Source organism: Dermacentor albipictus, chromosome 8, assembly GCF_038994185.2.
Source record: "Dermacentor albipictus isolate Rhodes 1998 colony chromosome 8, USDA_Dalb.pri_finalv2, whole genome shotgun sequence".
Classification (NCBI taxonomy): Eukaryota; Metazoa; Arthropoda; class Arachnida; order Ixodida; family Ixodidae; genus Dermacentor; species Dermacentor albipictus.
In genome coordinates this window covers 96,657,501-96,675,972 of record NC_091828.1, presented here as the reverse complement: position 1 = coordinate 96,675,972, position 18,472 = coordinate 96,657,501, and the positions used below count along the sequence as shown (strand labels likewise).

The following is an 18,472-nucleotide window of genomic DNA, read 5'->3' as shown; positions in this document are numbered from 1 at the left end:
GAAATTGTGGGACGCAGACGGCAATGAGGAACGAACAGACGTGGTGTGCGGTGAGCTTCGAATTCACTCACCTGTCCTCGTTGTAGCCGCCGCCCATGTCGTGGCAGAAGATGGTCCTCGGATCCCCAGGCTTACCGTGCTTGACGGCGTCTGACAGCGGTTCCACGGCGCACAGGAGGGGCTGCTCCTCGTACGCGAGAAGCTCGTAGAGCGTCTTGAGCGGTGCGGCTTCTCGATCGGCCACCCATTGCATCCGCCTTACCGCGGGAAGGCCGCCCCTCGCCCGCGACGACTCGACACCCATCTCAAGAACGGCAGCCGACTGAGCGGCCGCGTCGAACTTGGTTAGGCTTAGGTTGGTGATTACGATGATTGTGATGACGAAGCCTCAATGGCACGAACCACCTGTGGGGAATAGGCCACGATTTGATGATGATGATAAACCTCTGCCATGGCTCGCACCCACTAAAGGGGATAGGCCAATAATCCGGCGGCAGCAGGCAGCTATACTGACTGGAGTGGAACACTTTATTATGGTCCTGCAGGACGCGCTTAGCCAACACCTCATGTATATAGGAGGTGTTTGGCTTAGCGCGTGGCGGGCGTTTCCCACGTAGGGACCGACTGGGAGTACCTGGCGGCCGCTTCGCTGGCCTGCTGTACAGCCCATTGTTGGCAGGCGAGTAGTGAGCTTCTGAGGGACTTCTCCCCCTTGTCCGAGGCAGAGTCGGGAAGAGCGTTTCTGCACCGCTGCACCGCCATGGTACCCCATAAAGCCAACGTATAGGAACGTCTGAAGTCTCGGAGGCAAAAACCTTTCGAAGTCCGATTATCCAGAATTTTCGCTATGACGGCAGGTACGAAACCAGGCACCACCGGCGCCTTTGTTATCCTCACCAGTGGCTTCGAAGTTCGGATAGCTCGATGCGTTGCATAATGCCGGTTCCCGAAAGCCAGCTTCGCCTCAACATACCGTTGTAACACGGTGAAGCGCATGCAAAGTATTGCGATGAAGCTTACCAGGAGTGGCAAGATGCAATTGTCACTGTACACATTATGTCGTCTTTGATTAAACACGTGTGCACCCGCCGTCTCCTCGCCACAGTGCGAGCACCGATACGCCTAATAATTGTACTGGATGGCTTTCACAGCTACCTCGGACTTGCCTACAACAGTTAGAGCCCTTGGAGGCTGTAAGAGATAACGCTTTGAAAGGTCGGTCGGGTATCGGCGGCCAAAGTTGTGGTTTACGCCGAATGTACTCTATCTATTCGCTGAGGCCACATGACACACAGGAAGCCGACAAACTGCCTCGCAACTAAAGCGAGCACACGGGATGGTACGAATGTTCTTGACCACCCTCACCATCTTTGCGACACACCCTACAAAGGCATCTCATCTTGCCACCGTTTATAGACGCACAGTCTCTTGTCGAGCATCTAAGATTGTTATTGGCTGTAACACACATTTCGTCTTGTGCGGTGAAGTATATGAAAGCACATCGGTCACTTGGAGTGCACGTAAGGCATTTGCCGTCACTTTTTCTTATGCCTGACGGCGCAAATGCTTCGAGCTTGTTTGCAGACAGACAGACAATGAACTTTTATTGAGGTCCTGAGGGACTAGCCGGTCGAGACCCGTTGGGGCCCCCGGCTCGCCGCTGGCTGCTCCCATGTCGGGATCGGGAGGCCAAGCCTCTCCGCTCCTTCACGGGCCCTCTGGACGGCCATGGACTGGAGCTTGAGTTGGTTGCAATTTTGCAGCATACCGTGCATGCTATACAGTCTGTGGAAACGCAAGCTTATTGGTCCCTGTTGGCTTTGTGTTTTGTTTCACTCTTGAGCAGCACTTACTGATTGCACAAGAACACAAGATTCGCCGATTGGCGACAGATTAGTGCTGTAATGCTCGAAATAGAGGGTTCCAAAAAGACAAATTTTTCTGCTCCGAAGCTGCTCCAAAATGCTGGTGTGGCTGCTCCTAAACTCCTACAGAACGACAATTTTCCTCCTACAATAGGTGCTCCAAATGCTAAACTGGCCCAGCCACAGGAGCTTTATTAAAATAAAACAATTGACTCGCCATCCCGGCCCTGCGAAAGTGGATATCCAATGAAGTTGTTGCAAAACCACCACTATAACTGCTGGGCGTATGCAATGCTTTATCGAAGCTTCGGATGCTTGTTTCAAGCTTTTATTGAAACGTACGCTGTTCTATACGTTGCATGCGCGATTCCAATGCATCTATGCACTGTTCGCTTCACTTTGCCCATTGCTTGTAGCCTCTGCATTACGAGGGGGATGAGCCATTGCATTTTCGCTTGCTTATGCAATTTTTTTGTTTATGCTTATGTTTATGCTTTGTGTTTATGCAATTTTTTGTTCGCGGACGGACACGAAAAATGTCGACCACCGAGAGGCTAACAGCTTCGCTGTAATAATAAATTTCCTTGGCTACAGTGCCGGGTTTTTTTTTAGTGCATGGCCGTCAGTGTTACGTTTTCGTCGCACTTTCGCTCCTAAACTTCTCTAGCTACTCACTTGTAGTCAAAGATCGATGTGCCAACAAGCCCACGTCGCCACCCTTGTCGCCGAAACTTCGGCCCCCTTTATAGGGCCATGTGTACGTGTTTCCCCGTTTGTCTCATATCCATTCCCTCTTGTTATGACCAGAAATTGAGACTGCACCACCGGTGTGGCACGGTCCGACGGTGGTGCCTACGCGATGACCGCTTCGTGTCACTGCTGAAAGAAGTGATATTGCAGCACCTGCCATGTCTAGGATTGCCATCGTCATGTTGGCGTCGGGAGGACCTGAACACGACTAACGATGCAGAGTCTAAGCAGAGTCCTTCCATGTTTTTTCAAAACATGGAAGGACTCTGGTCTAAGCGAACTCGACGCGGACTGCGTCAGTTGAGATTCGAAAGGTTAGTTGACAGTCGGCGCACGTTCTGTTTTTCTGCTTCCTTCCATCCTCGTCGCAGTCGAATTTCGTGGAGTCGACCTGAGACGAAAAGTCTTGTAGTATATGTGTCTGGGGTCCCGTAACAAATGAAGCACACTCGTCGTAGAGAGCATGGTTTTGGTAATCGCACAGGCGTTGTCACCGGTGATATGCATGCCAGTTTGCAGAAAAATAAATTAATACCGGTGTGGACGAGATCACAAGACCAAGGATTCGGGCGCAAGAAAGCAGAAATGCATCGAAGGGTCAGGAGTAACGTTAATGTTGCGGTTAAGGCTTTCGCGTTGTGCTACCAAGCCTGGGACGGGGATTCAGTCCGGGCCGCGGTTGGTCGATTTCGAGGGAGGCGAAATGCGCAAGCGCTCGACGAGTGCGTAAAATGAGATGCAAGGGAGAGGTCCCCACGATGGCTTAAAGTTATCCGTAGTTCCCCACACCGGCAGCCTCATAAATATATCGCGAAATTACCAAATTCATTGTTCTTTAACCACGTTATAACAAAGTCGCATCTCGTATTTGCAATAAATACAGCCACAACCGGTTACAATGAAGGAGCCTGTGCGCAAAAATGAGTTCCGAAATATCGGGGACTCCGATACACCCACCCACGCCTATAGCAAACCTCGTGCTGTTTTCCACTGTCGCTAGTAACGCGCTTCTCGATGCGCGATGTGTATACATGTTCAAGTTCCCTTCCTTCGACTTTCACACAGAAACAGCGCAGAGCATCCGCCAATAAATTTAGATTTGAAGCGTCCATCGAGTGAACTCGCCTGGCACCAGACGTGCGTAACCCATCGTTCAGTGTCTTACGAGGCAGTTATTTTACATAACCATCGGTTAGTGAGCTTCGCGTGTTCAGTTTTCAAAGAATAACTTGTTTTATCCGGGTTCGTTACATTCGGGTTAGACAATTCTTTACATGCCGATATTGTCGAGTGACATTGTTACATTCGCAATCGTTATACGAACTCTACCGCAGCCTTGAATGTTCTTGCGCATGTGTAATGGATCGGTTCGTCGATTTCTCGATGACCCCCGGGTGTTTAAAATAACTGTATGTAAGGCTATCTTGCACCGATTGGGCAAAACCACAATGCTTTGTAAATAACACTAATTATATTACTCGGCCACCATTATGTCAAGGCCGTAACGCTCTTCCCGCTGCCGCTTCTTCTCTGGTTCGCCGTCGCTGCTGCTGCTGTCGTCAGTGGAAGCTGCGTTTGCACCGGCTGGCCTCATGACGTCCAGTTGGCCCAGCAGGCAAACATTCGCCTCCGTTCCGACGCAGAAAAAGTGGAGGCCAATCTCCTCCAGAATGGCCCCGCCTGCACCCCGAAGGTCCTCCAGTAGGTATTTCCTGCATTGCCGAGAACACGACTACAATGGCCAGTGGACAGTGGGACAGCCGCCCATAGCCTGTAGCTTTAGGTGTGGGCAAAGAATCAAAATTTTGAATTCAAATTGAATGAGTCCATGCTATTCGATTGGATAGTCTACTAACCGAAGTTATAGAGTATTTTTTCTTCTAATGCAGGTAAGCGATAAAAAATTTTACTGGAGTCTCGAAGGGCTCCGAACAATGGATCTGAGGACCATTCGGAACGATTCCGCTTCGGGATAGTTGTGGTTGTTGCGCAGACGAAGCAGTTCCTCAGTGGACGTACGGGTCAGACAACTTCTGCTGAATAATTTTCGGTCATTTAGACTCTCTCGCTTTTACGCAGCTTCGGACACATATTCGTTTCGGCTTCTAGTTTGGCCAGTCTAACCAGGCGTGCGTCCCTTTGAATAAACGAGCGCACTCTTGTATCCGCACGCTTTTCTCTTCCTGCGAACACGGCGCATTTAAGAAAGATGCTGTTCCCTTCTTTCTGTACCATCATGGCCATGGCTCACCCCGCCCCCTCCCCCCAACCAGGCTCAGCCTTTGTTAACCTCCCTGCCTTTCGCTTGTCATTTTCTCTCTCTCTCTCTCTTGTCATGGCGCTGTAGTGAGACATCTGCGCCAGTTGCGCCATCCTGCGCCAAAACGGCATTTTAGCGAAATATTGCGCAAGCAGAGCCTGCGCCAAAAGCATGCATAAGAGCGAAACGCTGCTGCCGTCGATGCCTCGCAGCTAGCAAAACAACTAAAAACCAACACCACGCTCATCCAACAGGACAATAAAAACCAACAGCACATCCGTACTACGCAGTATATTAACACGTCGAGCTATTCACCTTGCCATAGTGTTTTTTCAGAGAACCAAACTGACGTCAAGGGTGGCAGAAGTTGGCTTACACTGAGGTCCAAGATATCACAACTTTTCATAAATAGGGCTGGCAACAGGTTCGTGGATGGCAGGGTCTTACTGGAGATCACCTGAATGTACGCGTTCGTCGCGCAATGCACCTAATGTGAACTTAGTGATGGTTTTACGCAAGAGTTTCCTACAAAAATTACAAAAGGGAACCCAGATTCTAGTGTCTACAGCAGACGAAAGTGTGACCCTACAGCCAGCGCTGGGTAATATGGGAACTTGCCTAAACTTTGTTGTTCTGGCTTCGAGCGTCTGTGTGACAGTTCACATTGGTCATTATCAAAATACTGCGCAATAAATTCGACGACTCGCACTGCTTATGCACGTTTCTTCTGCAATATTTGCTGACTTGCGTGTTTAGAAAATTTATCACTTGGAACTTTATAAGAATAACACGCGCGTGACGCCTCAAGAACGATTAAATTCACAAGCCCAAAAATTGTATAAATTATTTTACTATATGCTTATTACATGCTATAATCGTTCAGCATATCAGCTGAAAGATTGTAGCTACAGTTCAACAACGCTGATTCTTGGGCTAGTTGGTATGGTTGAGTCATAATGGCAAAGCCTTTAGCGCAATTCAAGAAGACAGGGACGTGACATAACCCTGTCTTGCGTCTCTGCCACCTGCCTTGTTGAATTGCGCTAAAGGCTTTGCCATTATGAGTAGTTACAGTGTTTCCTCCGGTAATTTTCTTGTTGGAAGCTGTATAGGATTATAGCTTTCCCAAAGTTCTGTACTGTATACAGTAGACTATAGGCTATGAGCCTTTTGTTGAACGAGTACGCACCTGGTGACCCAGTAAGTCCCCGGCACCGCCTGGCTGGCCTCGGGTGGTTTGACGATCTCCCGAGTCACTGTGTAGTTGTCACCGTCCGGTAGACCAACCGTCAGGCCCAGAAAGATCTCCTCCGTCTCTCCTGCTACATTCTTAGCCTTCAAAACGAGCGCGATGTCCTGGCCAACTTTGATGCAGGAGCTGATGTTTTTGAAGGTGTAGCTCACCGCAAGATCACCCACAGGGAATTCGCAACCAAACAACCTGCGGGAGCATAAAATTCGATTCGAACAGGGAGTAAATAAGCAAGATTATTCTCGACGCCAAAATGTTTATGTAAATTAGGAGATAGCGTCCATCTGGGAAACGCACACGTCGCAAACACCTGGCGGACCATCTCATGGTAGACGTTCGCAAAAAAAATATTTCGCATGTTGATTCCGCAGGCACGTCCGTGATTACTTGTTTTTTCGGACCTTGCCGACTAAGATGTCGCTGCTATGTCTACTGGACATCTTCATTTGTATGCAGGACGTGTAATCTTTTTCGGACTTCCGTGGGACATTTCGTGTCATCTGGAGACTTTTAAGCTGAATATGTAAATGTCGCGCTGCACAATACACCGTTGTGAAGGCACAAGTAATGCTTTATATATCATCATATATCCACATGTATTTGTTTTAGTGAGGCAGAAGAATGTATATTTCCCCGCAGTGCTCGTTGTCGGGCGTCCTATCTAGTAAGGACATTCGTAGGATATCCACTGAAATTTATCGGGTGTTCTTAAAGATGCAAAATGTGACGGCCCTTGTTCATCCACAGAACTGACTGCATTAGACATGGAAGTTCGCATGGAGCACGAACATACATAGAATATCCTCAAGATCCCGTGCTGAACATGGACGCTTGCGCCTTGTGCGTACATCCGTCGCATATCGGCGGTCCACTAAAGCTGCGCGGAATTCCCGAAGCATGCCAATCGCATTAAAACATGTTTCGCACCCTGTTCCGTCAGCTCGATGATCTGCCTATTGGACCATGGATTAACAGAGACCTCATGTTATTACAGGACGTATCTGCCAACGATTTAGTGCTTGTTTATATGTTAGTCGCGGTGCTGTAACGGTTAGAGAGGGGAGGGGGAGTGGGTGATCAAGCTAAAAACCTTGCGACCCTCTCTCCTCTCTGCCTACTAGCTATACATCTATTTCAGCTGCGATTAGGCACCTCCATTAGAGATTAGCAAACTGTAATACTTTATACAGACATGCCCTCCCCGTTCCCTTAAGTTCAGGACAAAAGTACTGATGTTGTGTTTTCAAAGATGGCTAGATCATCATCATGATCGTCATCGTCATCATCACCCTGGAAATGCCTACTGCAGGGCAAAGGCCTCTCCCATACTTCTCCAACTACCTCGGTCATGCCTAAGACTGCCCAAAGGAACCTCGGCACAAACTAAAGCTTGTTTTGGCGGGAGCTGCATGCCGGGAGGCAGGCTCCTCCGCAATGCAAGCGTGCAAGGGGCAGCCCACGTGTTGTTTGCTACAGCGCACCACGATGAGGCACGAATTGCTGCTCTAGCAGGAGTTACCTAATAAAAGATTCACCGACGACGACGACAATACTCCCCCGCGCTACATTTCAGCGCCGCTGTACACGTGGTTTCGTTTCGCGATATACTCGCAGGCGCGCGGAATGTTTATCGTGCGGCACGTTGCAAACGGAGCGACGTGCCGCGCGACCTGCAGCTGTCTGCAGACAGACCTCCGCTCATGCAGCGCTTTGTTTCCGTGCAGACGACGCGCGCTGCTGTGGCGCCATCTCGTAGCCACCGTCGCCGCAAAGCCCGCTGTACGCGGCACTGTACGCTTTTCTGCTCACGCTTTCCCCGTACCCTTCTCCTCCGCTTTCCTCTTCGCTTTTTTATCGCTATACCCGTCGTTCATCTCCCGCTGCCCTCCGCGTTCGCTCTCATCTTTCGCTGAGCTCGTTCGCTCGCTTACGAGGTACGGCACTGGCGCTCGCTGCAGGAACGGCCGCCTCAGAGCTGTGCTCTAGAAGAAAGTATTTCAGTGGCCAATATTCTGTAAGAAAAGCCTAGGCTGTTTTGTTGGACTTGCAAGTGCAGCCGACCATCACCTCTTTCGAATTAAATGGCGGGCCAAATAATCTTGCCTCCTTCCCCCTTCGCTCCCTGCACTTTAAGAATGGCGGCAAACGCACCCCCTCCCGCGCTCCTCAGTAATTACACAGGTGGGTTCTGTTGATGATACCCATATTTGGCGATTTGCATCCAGTTTAAGACAAGACTCATTTCTGGAGAATGCACGTTGTTAGGAATGGCCGTACGGGGTGGCAACGTGCCAGCTTTCAGCCCGCTGCACGTGTTCCAAGCCCACCAGACAGGGAGCCCTTCCGAGAACTGCGGATGACCGGCAGCCACGTGGCGCGCGGTCAGCTCAGGAATGTGGTACTCCGCCGCGCCACCCGAGACGGAGCACAGTTCTACGAAGCCCTCGGTCGTCGACTCCGGAGCCTTTGTGTGTGTGGGCTCGAACTTGTGTGCATTAGTGTGTGTGAGCCATACTGTGGGGCGGCGGCAAGTTTACAATGATTGGACGAACATTCCCGACCATTCGTGCACCGTCCACGCCGAACGATGACGTCAAACTATGACGTCAAGTGGAGAGCTTATAAGCAGCGTTTGCCGGCTGCTAGAGTGTGCTCGTGTCGTGCTCGTCGTTGGGAGCTGAGTGCTCGTTGTTATGCTCAAAATGTAGTAGTGAGCTGTGTGCTCGAATGCTGTTTGCTGAATGTTAATCTTACGGGCTCCATATGGGAGTCGCGCTAGACTGCCGATGTATGTCTTGTCTTAAAATATGTTAATATGTAAATAAATCCTGTTCACCGAATTCACCTCTACGACCATCGACTCCTTCAAATGGTGGCAGCGGCGAGGTAGTCCGACGAGTCCTACATCTGCTTGACAGCCGTAGGATCGTCCGACGAATCTAATAACGTACAGTCGCTGACCGATTTTTCCAGCCCTATTTGACAGCAAAGCAGTTCCGGAGAGTTCTAAAATGGTTTCCGTGCGGCGAATGTGATGGCATGGTGGTGGCGTGCGGTGGTCGGTGCTTCATATGTCGAAGAGCTGCGACTAAAGGAGGCTGCATCGGAGCCTCCAAGTGGCCACGTCGTTGGTGAGCATGCGGAGCCGAATAACAGCCATGTCCAGTTATTTTGGACATTGCCTTTTCAGCTGTCTGTCAAACTTCACAGCAGTTCGCCAGCGTAACACGGTGGTCGGCATTCGGAGCAAATGACATTTCAGAAGTCCGGCCGAATTTCAACATTTTTGTGCTAGCAACGTCGAGAGAGTACGACCCCTTAATTAACGTGCTTATTTCGGGCACATGGTCGTAACGTCTCTACCGCATTAGAGCATAACCTTTGCCAGGGATAAAACGGTGCAATAAGAACCGAGCAGGAAATTTACGAGTAAGTGCTGTAAATAAGCATGTTATTAGAATGGCGTGACCCTTTCTAAGTTGTTAAATCAGAGTTGTTGGTATTCGGGCAACCTTTTAAGGTATCACTTTCCAAACTGCCACCCACTGAGTTACGCGGGTGTATTGCGGTAAAGTTCGCCAGATGACCGCAGGGGCAATGTCCGGAATTCCTGTGTAGAGTTCGGTGACGCGCCATCCCTAATAACCAGCCGCGCTGTCTCACCACGAGGCCATCGAAAGGCGCGGTCCAGATTTGGCATTCGGTACGTACAGGGCACCGTGTACAGGAACATATGCCACAATAAAGTCACAATAAGGTATACAAGTGCTGTAAGCTCGGGGATAGAGAAGGAATCACGCAGTATTGTAGTAACTATCTAGAGTCGCGAGTAGTTATTGCGCATTGGCAAAACGGAACCCATGCGCTTCTGAAGGGTCCAAGGAGCCGCTTGTGCAGCTTTGCTGTCTATGGTGCACGAATGTCTCTCGTTGGCACACATCTGCGAAGGCAATTTTTTTTCGGGCACTATACATGTTGGTGGCAACACATGCAGCAGTGCCGCTGGCTCTGTAGAACCGACGCATAACAGCAAACTAAACTTTCTTTTCCGCTCAAAATGAAAAGTCTGTTACGGTGGACGTCATTACGACAGGTAGTCTTCCACAGCTGTACTAAACCCGTTACATTCCCGGGGACGGAGTCTAACCTTATGTAAGGCTTGGCGTCCGGGAATTGATGGTTGCGCTTGAAGAACACGCGCAGGCTGCCGCCGCCGTTGTAGGCGTCGTCCGTGTGCAACTTCACCGAACAGCAGGTGTCGCAGAGTGCGTTGCCTTGGTCCCGAGGCTGCAGCTGCTGCTTGTGCAAGTTGAACCACGCTCGTCTGGACTCTCTCTGCATCGAGGTGTTGCGAGGGGGCAATCGTAAAGTGTTGTCACGAACGTACACAGATTAAGCAAAGAGATTCCCGTGGGGGTTTATTCTGGGCACACACCACGGTGCGAGATATTACTCTCTCTATAGGTGGGGACACTTCTCGGCGTGCCCGCGATGTGCGATCGACCGGGTGGAGTTAACAGCGTCGCCAACCCGTCGGTCAAATAATCAAGGAGAAGAACTTCAGTTTGGCCAAGTTGGTATTTACTGCAGATCATATTGACCGCAAAAAAGACGGGGACAGAGGAAGAAAACACATAAACAGCACGGGCGGTAACTTTCAACTGTTTTATTCATAGCAGCCAGTGGGCATATATAGGCAAAATGAACATGCGCGGATCGCAGCAAACAATAAAACAGTTGAAAGTTACCGCCCGTGCTGTTTATGTGTTTTCTTCCTCTGTCCTCGTCTGTTTTGCGGTCAATATGATTTGCAGTAACCAAGGAGAGCCGCGTTGAGTGTTCATTTTGGGCCCGCCCACGGTGTAAGAGTTGTCATTATTTCATAAGTACGCCCACCACACTAACAAACGTTACCTACACCTAGAAACGTCATCGCACACGTCGCACAGATTGTACGATCATCATAGCTTCACGCGCATCTATGGCAAAACAGAGGCAATTAACTGGTCTGCAATCCCACGTGCCATTCGGCTCTGGAACAACCTTCCCGACAACATAGTTGCGGAAACTCACCGCGAAAAAATCAAGCACTCACTGAACTCGCTTAACCCTTGTTTAACCAATAATATCACACTCACTGTTCTGTGTTATTTTTTCTACCTTTTTCTTGCACTGTTACACGTTTGTAACAAACTTACAGAGTTCCTTTTTTATTGTGCTCATATGCAGCTTTATGTAGCTAATGTTTCTCTGACTCTTAGGCTGTGCACTTGGCTGCTGTTTTTCTTATTGTTATTGTATGTACTTGATTGTATGCCCCCCTTACTCAATCCCCATGTAGGCGCTTTGTAGCTACTTTACAAATAAATAAATAAATAAATAGATATACTGGAGCATTGAAAGGGCCTGGCCGTCCGAAGCGTTTTTTGGCGGGCCCGGGCCGGAAATCCAAGTCAGGAAAGGGTCGCGCGTTATCGGCGAGCCAAAGCATTGTCGAACGGTAAATAGCGAGCGCCGAGTTTTCAAGAAAGTAAACGCAAGCAAGAGAGATGATTACTGCTGCGGGACAAGATGAACCCCAAAGGATGCAAACTTTGGGTGTGTACAAACAATAAAATTTTTATGTTCGGCTTGAGGAAGCATGCGCTCATTTAGATTCCGATTGCGTACGCCGGTTTCAAATTCATGGCACGGCTGCTTTGTATTGCCCCTCGTTCATATCCATTGCCACAATTTAGTTGATGAGGAAAGTCAGTATCGTCACTATGTCTATCACAGATTGGGCTGTTTCAGTGGCTACCTACGATGCTGTGCTTCTAGGCGTGAAACTAGAGCTCCTAACAACAGGAACCACATTTCAGTGCAGGCAGAATGCAACCACCACCCACCGAAAGCATGGGAAAAAAAATCCTTCCATACTGAGATACACCCGCCTTATTCAGGAATGCGCCTGAACTTGAAGCCCATGCTTGACTTGATCTAGATAATGCCTGACGCGAACGTGCTCGCACATAGCCTTTCATTCCCCATACACTGTAAAAGAATTTACACCCTGAAAAGTGAAAAGGGTGTAAATGTGTCTATAACTGACACTCTAAGGGTGTTATCTACATAACTGACACCCTAAGGGTGTGAGTTATAGACACATTTACACCTTTTTTCACTTTTAGGGTGTAAATTCTTTTACAGTGTACATGTCGGGTTTCATCTAAATCGAGTGAAACACGGGGTTCAAGTTAAGGCGCATTCCTGAATAAACGAGTTATTTGCACTATAAAAGCTCAAGATTAATCCAGCCTCCGCTACGGCATCTTATAGCCCGGCCGGTGTTGCTATGAAACGTTAAATTCTGTCGACCAAACCACAACCCTGGCACTGAATTGAAAGGTGTTCCTCAACAACCACCTTATAGCAGGGATCGCCGAGTGCGTAATGAATTTGCAGGGACTAATGGAGCATTCAGTGACTAGTGCGCCACTCCACTCCGACAGGTTGAGGTCACGTTTTAAGATGGACAGTTTTTGAGAGCACGGAAAGTGTGCAGTGAGCATCGTTCCATGCTGTTTCGCGGGACTGTTTTTCAAGCAACTCCTCAAGGTTTTAATCGCTCAAAGCGCTACGGAAGTTCAGCGACTGCTAAATTTATAAACTAGCACCGCACGTCAAACAAGTCAAGGTGATTCATCAAATGCTGTAATCTGCAGGAACACGGGTAATTTACAATGACTGTACTGCGGCCGGTCGCCGTGACACTGTCATTAAGTGAAAATTACTTGCCTGGCCATCGGCGAATGTCTGTTTTCCAAAACCTTGACAAAAACTTGTGGACAGTGGCAGCTTGGTGAGACGAAATTCAGAGCAGCAGTCATCCGGAAAGTTCCAAAGCCTGCACAGGCACCAAAAATTAATCATGTGCTCAGAACACATAAGGAAAAAAACCGCTGAAAATGGTTAAACCTCATTATAACTAAGTCGCATCCAAAACGGAATTACTTTCGGTATATGCGATATTCGCTATGAGCATACTGACGTGAGCAAAAAAAAAAATGTTCGCGCATGATTATATTTACTCGGTTATATCCCATAATTTGCTATAGCCGGTCTTCTGATGTTGAGCTTTAACCACATTTCAGGGATAGTAAACAAAACAGCAAATTTGAGTGTGCCTAATATATATATATATATATATATATATATATATATATATAGTAACGGAGAGCGACAACCTAGACACTTCCCGTTACCTAATAAAAAGCCTCAAAACTTGCTGTCCTTGTAGTTAAATATAACGCAAATAGGTCGCTGTTTCACCCGCAATGGGAAGCATCGATTGGGATAACAAATTAGTTGGCAGCTACACGAAGTAAGGCTAGTAGATTTATCGGTTGCATAAACTTGTAAACATAGGCATACCATACTATCGGGCCACTTTCTGTAGCTATGATGGGAAAACTACGGGCGCATGGCTGCTGCACATGTGTCACCGCGCCAAGTTGTCCGGCAGCATTTCACAGTGATTTTGGTTGCTCGAAACAGACGATCAATCGACGCAGATTCCAGGTGCGACGGTATCGCATTTCCCGAGACCGGGATGGGATGGATGGATGGATAAAACTTTAGAACGACAGAAGGCTGAGCTAGTTGGTAAGGATTCATTATGCAAAAAAAAGAGGTGAGGCGTGCAGACAGGACACAAGAGCAGAGAAGTGGACAACACGAACGCCGACTATCAACTGAAGGGAGCACTGAGGCGAAAAAAGAAAGAAGACACAAAGCGCATCTGCACAAGCTCAGCAACGGCGACAACACGCGCTCCTCGCCACTCCGCAGACGCTTCTCGAGCAAAAATGGCGCCGATGCACGCTGCGAGGGCCCACGTGATGCTGTTAGGCCAATAGCGACGCGGCGTCGGCCAGAGCGCGCGAGGAGGAGGCGGCATTCTTCAAAGCGTGGCAGTACTCTACGAAGTTCAAGGGGCTTTATAGCTTTACGTAAGGTGGCGCGCTACTTGCCTTTCGGGCGCGAGATTGAGGCGCGATCGCCAGCTCACCCTCGCAGGCTTTCCCTCGCACGTACCGCACACGCCGCGCAGCGACGATTTATCGCGCTTGAACTTTATACGGCGCCTCACGGCGACGCCGACGGCATAAATGCGCTTGGAGTGTCCATATAATCGCTGTTGGCATAAAAAAATGGCTGTGGCTTAGGTAAGGTTAAGCCCAGGATGCGAAGCATACTAGCCTTTATTTTAGTTGTTGAACCACTGTTTAGCCTGGTGAACTGCTGTTGCTTGGCTATATTTGGTTCGGCTAGACGAAGAAACAACTCATGCGTTACTCTGCTTCGCCTTCAAGAGTGGAACGCGACAGCGTTCCCGTCGACCCGCCAAGGGGTGTAAGACAATGGGCTACAGGGCAGCGACTACGCGCCCCGCATTGGACGCGGTGAGCGTCGAGCAAAGCAGCGTTCGGCGCGGCAACGAAATGTGCGCCTGAGCAAGAGACGCACGCCTTAGAAACAGCTCGTTTCTAAGGCAACACCGCATTCACTAGAGGCGCTTTTGTACCGCTTTGAAGCATCGTGCTCGTGGCTCAGTGGTAGCGTCTCCGTCCCACACTCCGGAGACCCTGGTTCGATTCCCACCCAGCCCATCTTGCAAGAGTTGAGCCAAAGCCACTTCTCCTCTGTCGTGACGTCACGGTGTCACGTGGTTTCATGGCGACACCGCCGCGCCTGAGGAGCTGGGTTGAGCTCTCGTAATATGCTTCGCATAAAAACTGGAGGACGCTTAAGCTTCGCCTTCATACGTGGAACGCGACAGCGTTCCCGTCGACCCGCCAAGGGGTGTAAGACAGTGGGCTTCGGCGCAGCGGCTACGCGCCCCGCATAGGACGCGGTGAGCGTCGAGCAACGCAGCGTTCGGCGCGGCAACGAATTGTGCGCCTGAGCAAGCGACGCACGCCTCCAAGGCAACACCGCATTCACTAGAGGCGCGTTTGTACCGCTTCGAAGCATGGAGCCCGTGGCTCAGTGGTAGCGCCTCCGTCTCACACTCCGGAGACCCTGGTTCGATTCCCACCCAGCCCATCTTGCAAGTTGTTTTTATGCGAAGCATATTACGAGGGCTCAACCCAGCTCCTCAGGCGCGGCGGTGACCATGAAATCACGTGACACCGTGACGTCACGACAGAGGAGAAGTGGCTTTGGCTCAACTCTTGCAAGACGGGCTGGGTGGGAATCGAACCAGGGTCTCCGGAGTGTGGGACGGAGACGCTACCACTGAGCCACGAGTACAACGCTTCAAAGCGGTACAAAAGCGCCTCTAGTGAATGCGGTGTTGCCTTAGAAACGCGCTGTTTCTAAGGCGTGCGTCTCTTGCTCAGGCGCACATTTCGTTGCCGCGCCGAACGCTGCTTTGCTCGACGCTCACCGCGTCCAATGCGGGGCGCGTAGTCGCTGCCCTGTAGCCCATTGTCTTACACCCCTTGGCGGGTCGACGGGAACGCTGTCGCGTTCCACTCTTGAAGGCGAAGAAGTAATGCATGAGTTGTTTCTTCGTCTAGCCGAACCAAATATAGCCAAGCAACAGCAGTTCACCAGGCTAAACAGTGGTTCAACAACTAAAATAAAGGCTAGTATGCTTCGCATCCTGGGCTTAACCTTACCTAAGCCACAGCCATTTTTTTATTCCTGAAGGGCCTGCTGGGATTTATCGCTCATGGCCAACGCCGCCGACACCGACGCCGACGACACCGGCTTTTCTGCGACACGAGCTCCTTAACGCTGTCGCGTTAATACAGCAAGAAAGATGGGAAACGTGACACCTCCCAATGGACCATTTCGAGAATGGACACCAGAATATTCTTACACATAACATACACATAAGCAGTTGAAAGCTGGAACCTTTAACATCGAAATGAGTATGTGTATTTGATGGCCGAATGAGATGCGGCAACGTACGTCGCCTTAAATACTATCAAGTATGCCTGCGTGGGGCCGACTGAATGGCATTATGCTTTAAGTCATTATGCCATTAATGTCATTGATTGTGTCCACATGGTGCAGGTGTTAGGTACATAAAAGCCAACCATTTTGCGCCTGTACAATGAAGTATCTAGCCTATATAAAAGCCGTGAGCTGTGGCTTCTCCGGATGTTTGCGTCTCTTAGCGAAATTTCAGCGACACTGCAGTGCATAGCCAGAAGGACATATTAATTGATCGGGAAGGACATATTAATTCATCGGAACCTGCCGCTTACCGTGGCCCTGCAGAGCATGCATTATTTTCCAACTTGGCAACTCACCGATACTGGTTTTTTCCGAATTTCTTTTTTTCTTGCGTCTCGTAGACCCAGGCGGCCGCAAACACAGCAGCCGACAAGCCACATCTACGAGCAAGCTGGACAGCCTGGAATATAATTTGAAAACAGCTGCCAAAACAAACGCGGCAGTTCTATAGAGTATGCGCAGTGTCAGCAGCATACACCATGGCCACATTCCTTAGCTACAAACCACGGAATATCTACCCATTGTTGAAAACAGAAAGAGGGCCTACAAGTGCCTACTACTTCAACGTGGAAGCAATTCCACATGAAGGATGCAAAACTTCGGGCAAGTATATTCATCAAAAGGAACTACGAACACGCTACACCTAACTGCAGCAGACTTCAATGAGTCCTGTTGGACTTTTGTTGCATCCGAAGCATAAAGATGAAAAGAAGTTAAACACTCATGTCCAACCTTTCCAGACATTTCTTTCGCTAGAATAATTGTGAAGGCCCTCATGAAGGCACATCTGTTCGCTATCAACTTATGGAATTCTGTCCGGGAACATCATTAAGCTCGTTTGCTTTACTTCACCCTGCTTAAGAAAGAAATGTGTTGCAGCAGTCCAGAATCTTAAACCTTACTAAGTGCCCGCACACCTTGTACATGTCGTAGCCACCAGGGTACGAAGTGCCGCGCGCGTAGACGTCGACCCCGGCGTAGACGTCGGCTTTGCGGTCGCCTGCGAGTTGGGCCGACTTCCGGAGCATGACCTCAGTCCAGTGGAAGTTGAGGAAGATGCCATCGCACAGGTCCAGGAAGCACGAGTTTCTTCGGTTGAGCTCGTTCTGCGGCTCCGACATTCCGTCGATGTTGACGGCATCGTACCAGATGACGAGCGAGCCCGGCACAGCCTTGTGCGTTTCTGTGGTGGTGGTCCTGAGCAAGTCCTTCAGGAATGGAACGCAGCTTGCGTCCTGAAAAACAAGCGCGATGCCTCTGCCTGGATGACACAGCTGAGCCCGCTACGGCGCTGCATGTGATTTCTATCTATTGCACCGTTGCACGTCATAGTATAGATTCGCATTATAGTGCAATACGAAATGGCCGCTCACAAACTCCTCAGACAACTATTCGAAAGATATTGTATAACGAACGAATCGAATCGAATTCGAATTCGATCGAATTGTCAGTATTTCCAACTAGCATCTGAATAGCGTAAATCCTCAAGTGAGCACAATGAAAGATATAATTGGAGCAAATAAAGTGCTATTAATTTCATTTCGGTGGTCATACTGAACATAAAATGGAAGAAAGTACGTTGGGGAGTACGCCATACGTAGTTCAGCTAGCCAGACGTTTCCTTTCGAATCATGATTATTCACTATTTATGAAGAGCCCTTCTTATGCGAACAAACTGCTTGTTTGTTCCTAATATTACATTTGGACTTCTAAGGAACGATTATACAGAATTTGCTATGCTATAACGAAAATCTGGTAAGACTGAATACTGTAGAATGTGAACGTGATTTTATGTTACGTATTAATGGTGAACATGGATTTTCTTTATTTGGGAATTATTCGAATTATTGGAATTTATATTCGATGCAGTTCAATGATTACTTCAATTTGTTCAATGATTACACGCGGACTTTCAAGGCTAAACCAGAAGCAATAACCAAGGGAGCCTTGCTACGATGTACATAGAACTATGTGAATGCAGCAAGATTTATCGATGGTTTTTTGAGTTGGCTGTCCATTTTTACAAACATTTATTTGTGCGAAACTTTTATTACCACATAGAATAAAATAGTCTTGAAAGTGATTGCATTTGTTCAAGGTATGAAGGGGGCCAACAGACGCAGTAGCGCACTGTGGTGTAAAAATTGCAAACAGGGGAAGTGACCAGCCTTTCTGAAGCACTCCATCCTTGTTTGTTTATAACTTTTATACCGCAGTGAATTTGTCCATGCATTTCCAAGACCACAGCAGTCCATGCTAGTGGGCGCAGATGACACGTAAATATAGAACAAGCTATTGGGAAGATGTTATCTACTGTTGCAGTCAGCTACTGGCACT

The 18,472-nt window shown here is 49.0% G+C and overlaps 2 protein-coding genes across 2 annotated transcripts in view; both read right to left on the bottom strand.

Moving 5' to 3' along the window:
- Window positions 1-10,468, bottom strand: part of LOC135912885 (cytosolic endo-beta-N-acetylglucosaminidase-like) — a 30,686-nt gene extending 20,218 nt beyond the window's left edge. Inside the window, exons 1-3 of the mRNA XM_065445460.1 lie at window positions 10,275-10,468; window positions 6,065-6,316; window positions 4,094-4,327 (exon numbers count right to left, since the gene is read on the bottom strand). Coding sequence (XP_065301532.1) covers window positions 4,094-4,327; window positions 6,065-6,316; window positions 10,275-10,468 — 680 coding nt within the window. The remainder of the gene's footprint in view (window positions 1-4,093; window positions 4,328-6,064; window positions 6,317-10,274) is intronic.
- Window positions 10,469-12,829: 2,361 nt separating this feature from the next.
- Window positions 12,830-18,472, bottom strand: part of LOC135912873 (cytosolic endo-beta-N-acetylglucosaminidase-like) — an 11,617-nt gene continuing 5,974 nt past the window's right edge. Inside the window, exons 4-6 of the mRNA XM_065445447.1 lie at window positions 17,053-17,370; window positions 16,432-16,535; window positions 12,830-13,013 (exon numbers count right to left, since the gene is read on the bottom strand). Of these exons, the coding sequence (XP_065301519.1) occupies window positions 12,845-13,013; window positions 16,432-16,535; window positions 17,053-17,370 (591 nt within the window). The 3' untranslated portion in view covers window positions 12,830-12,844. The remainder of the gene's footprint in view (window positions 13,014-16,431; window positions 16,536-17,052; window positions 17,371-18,472) is intronic.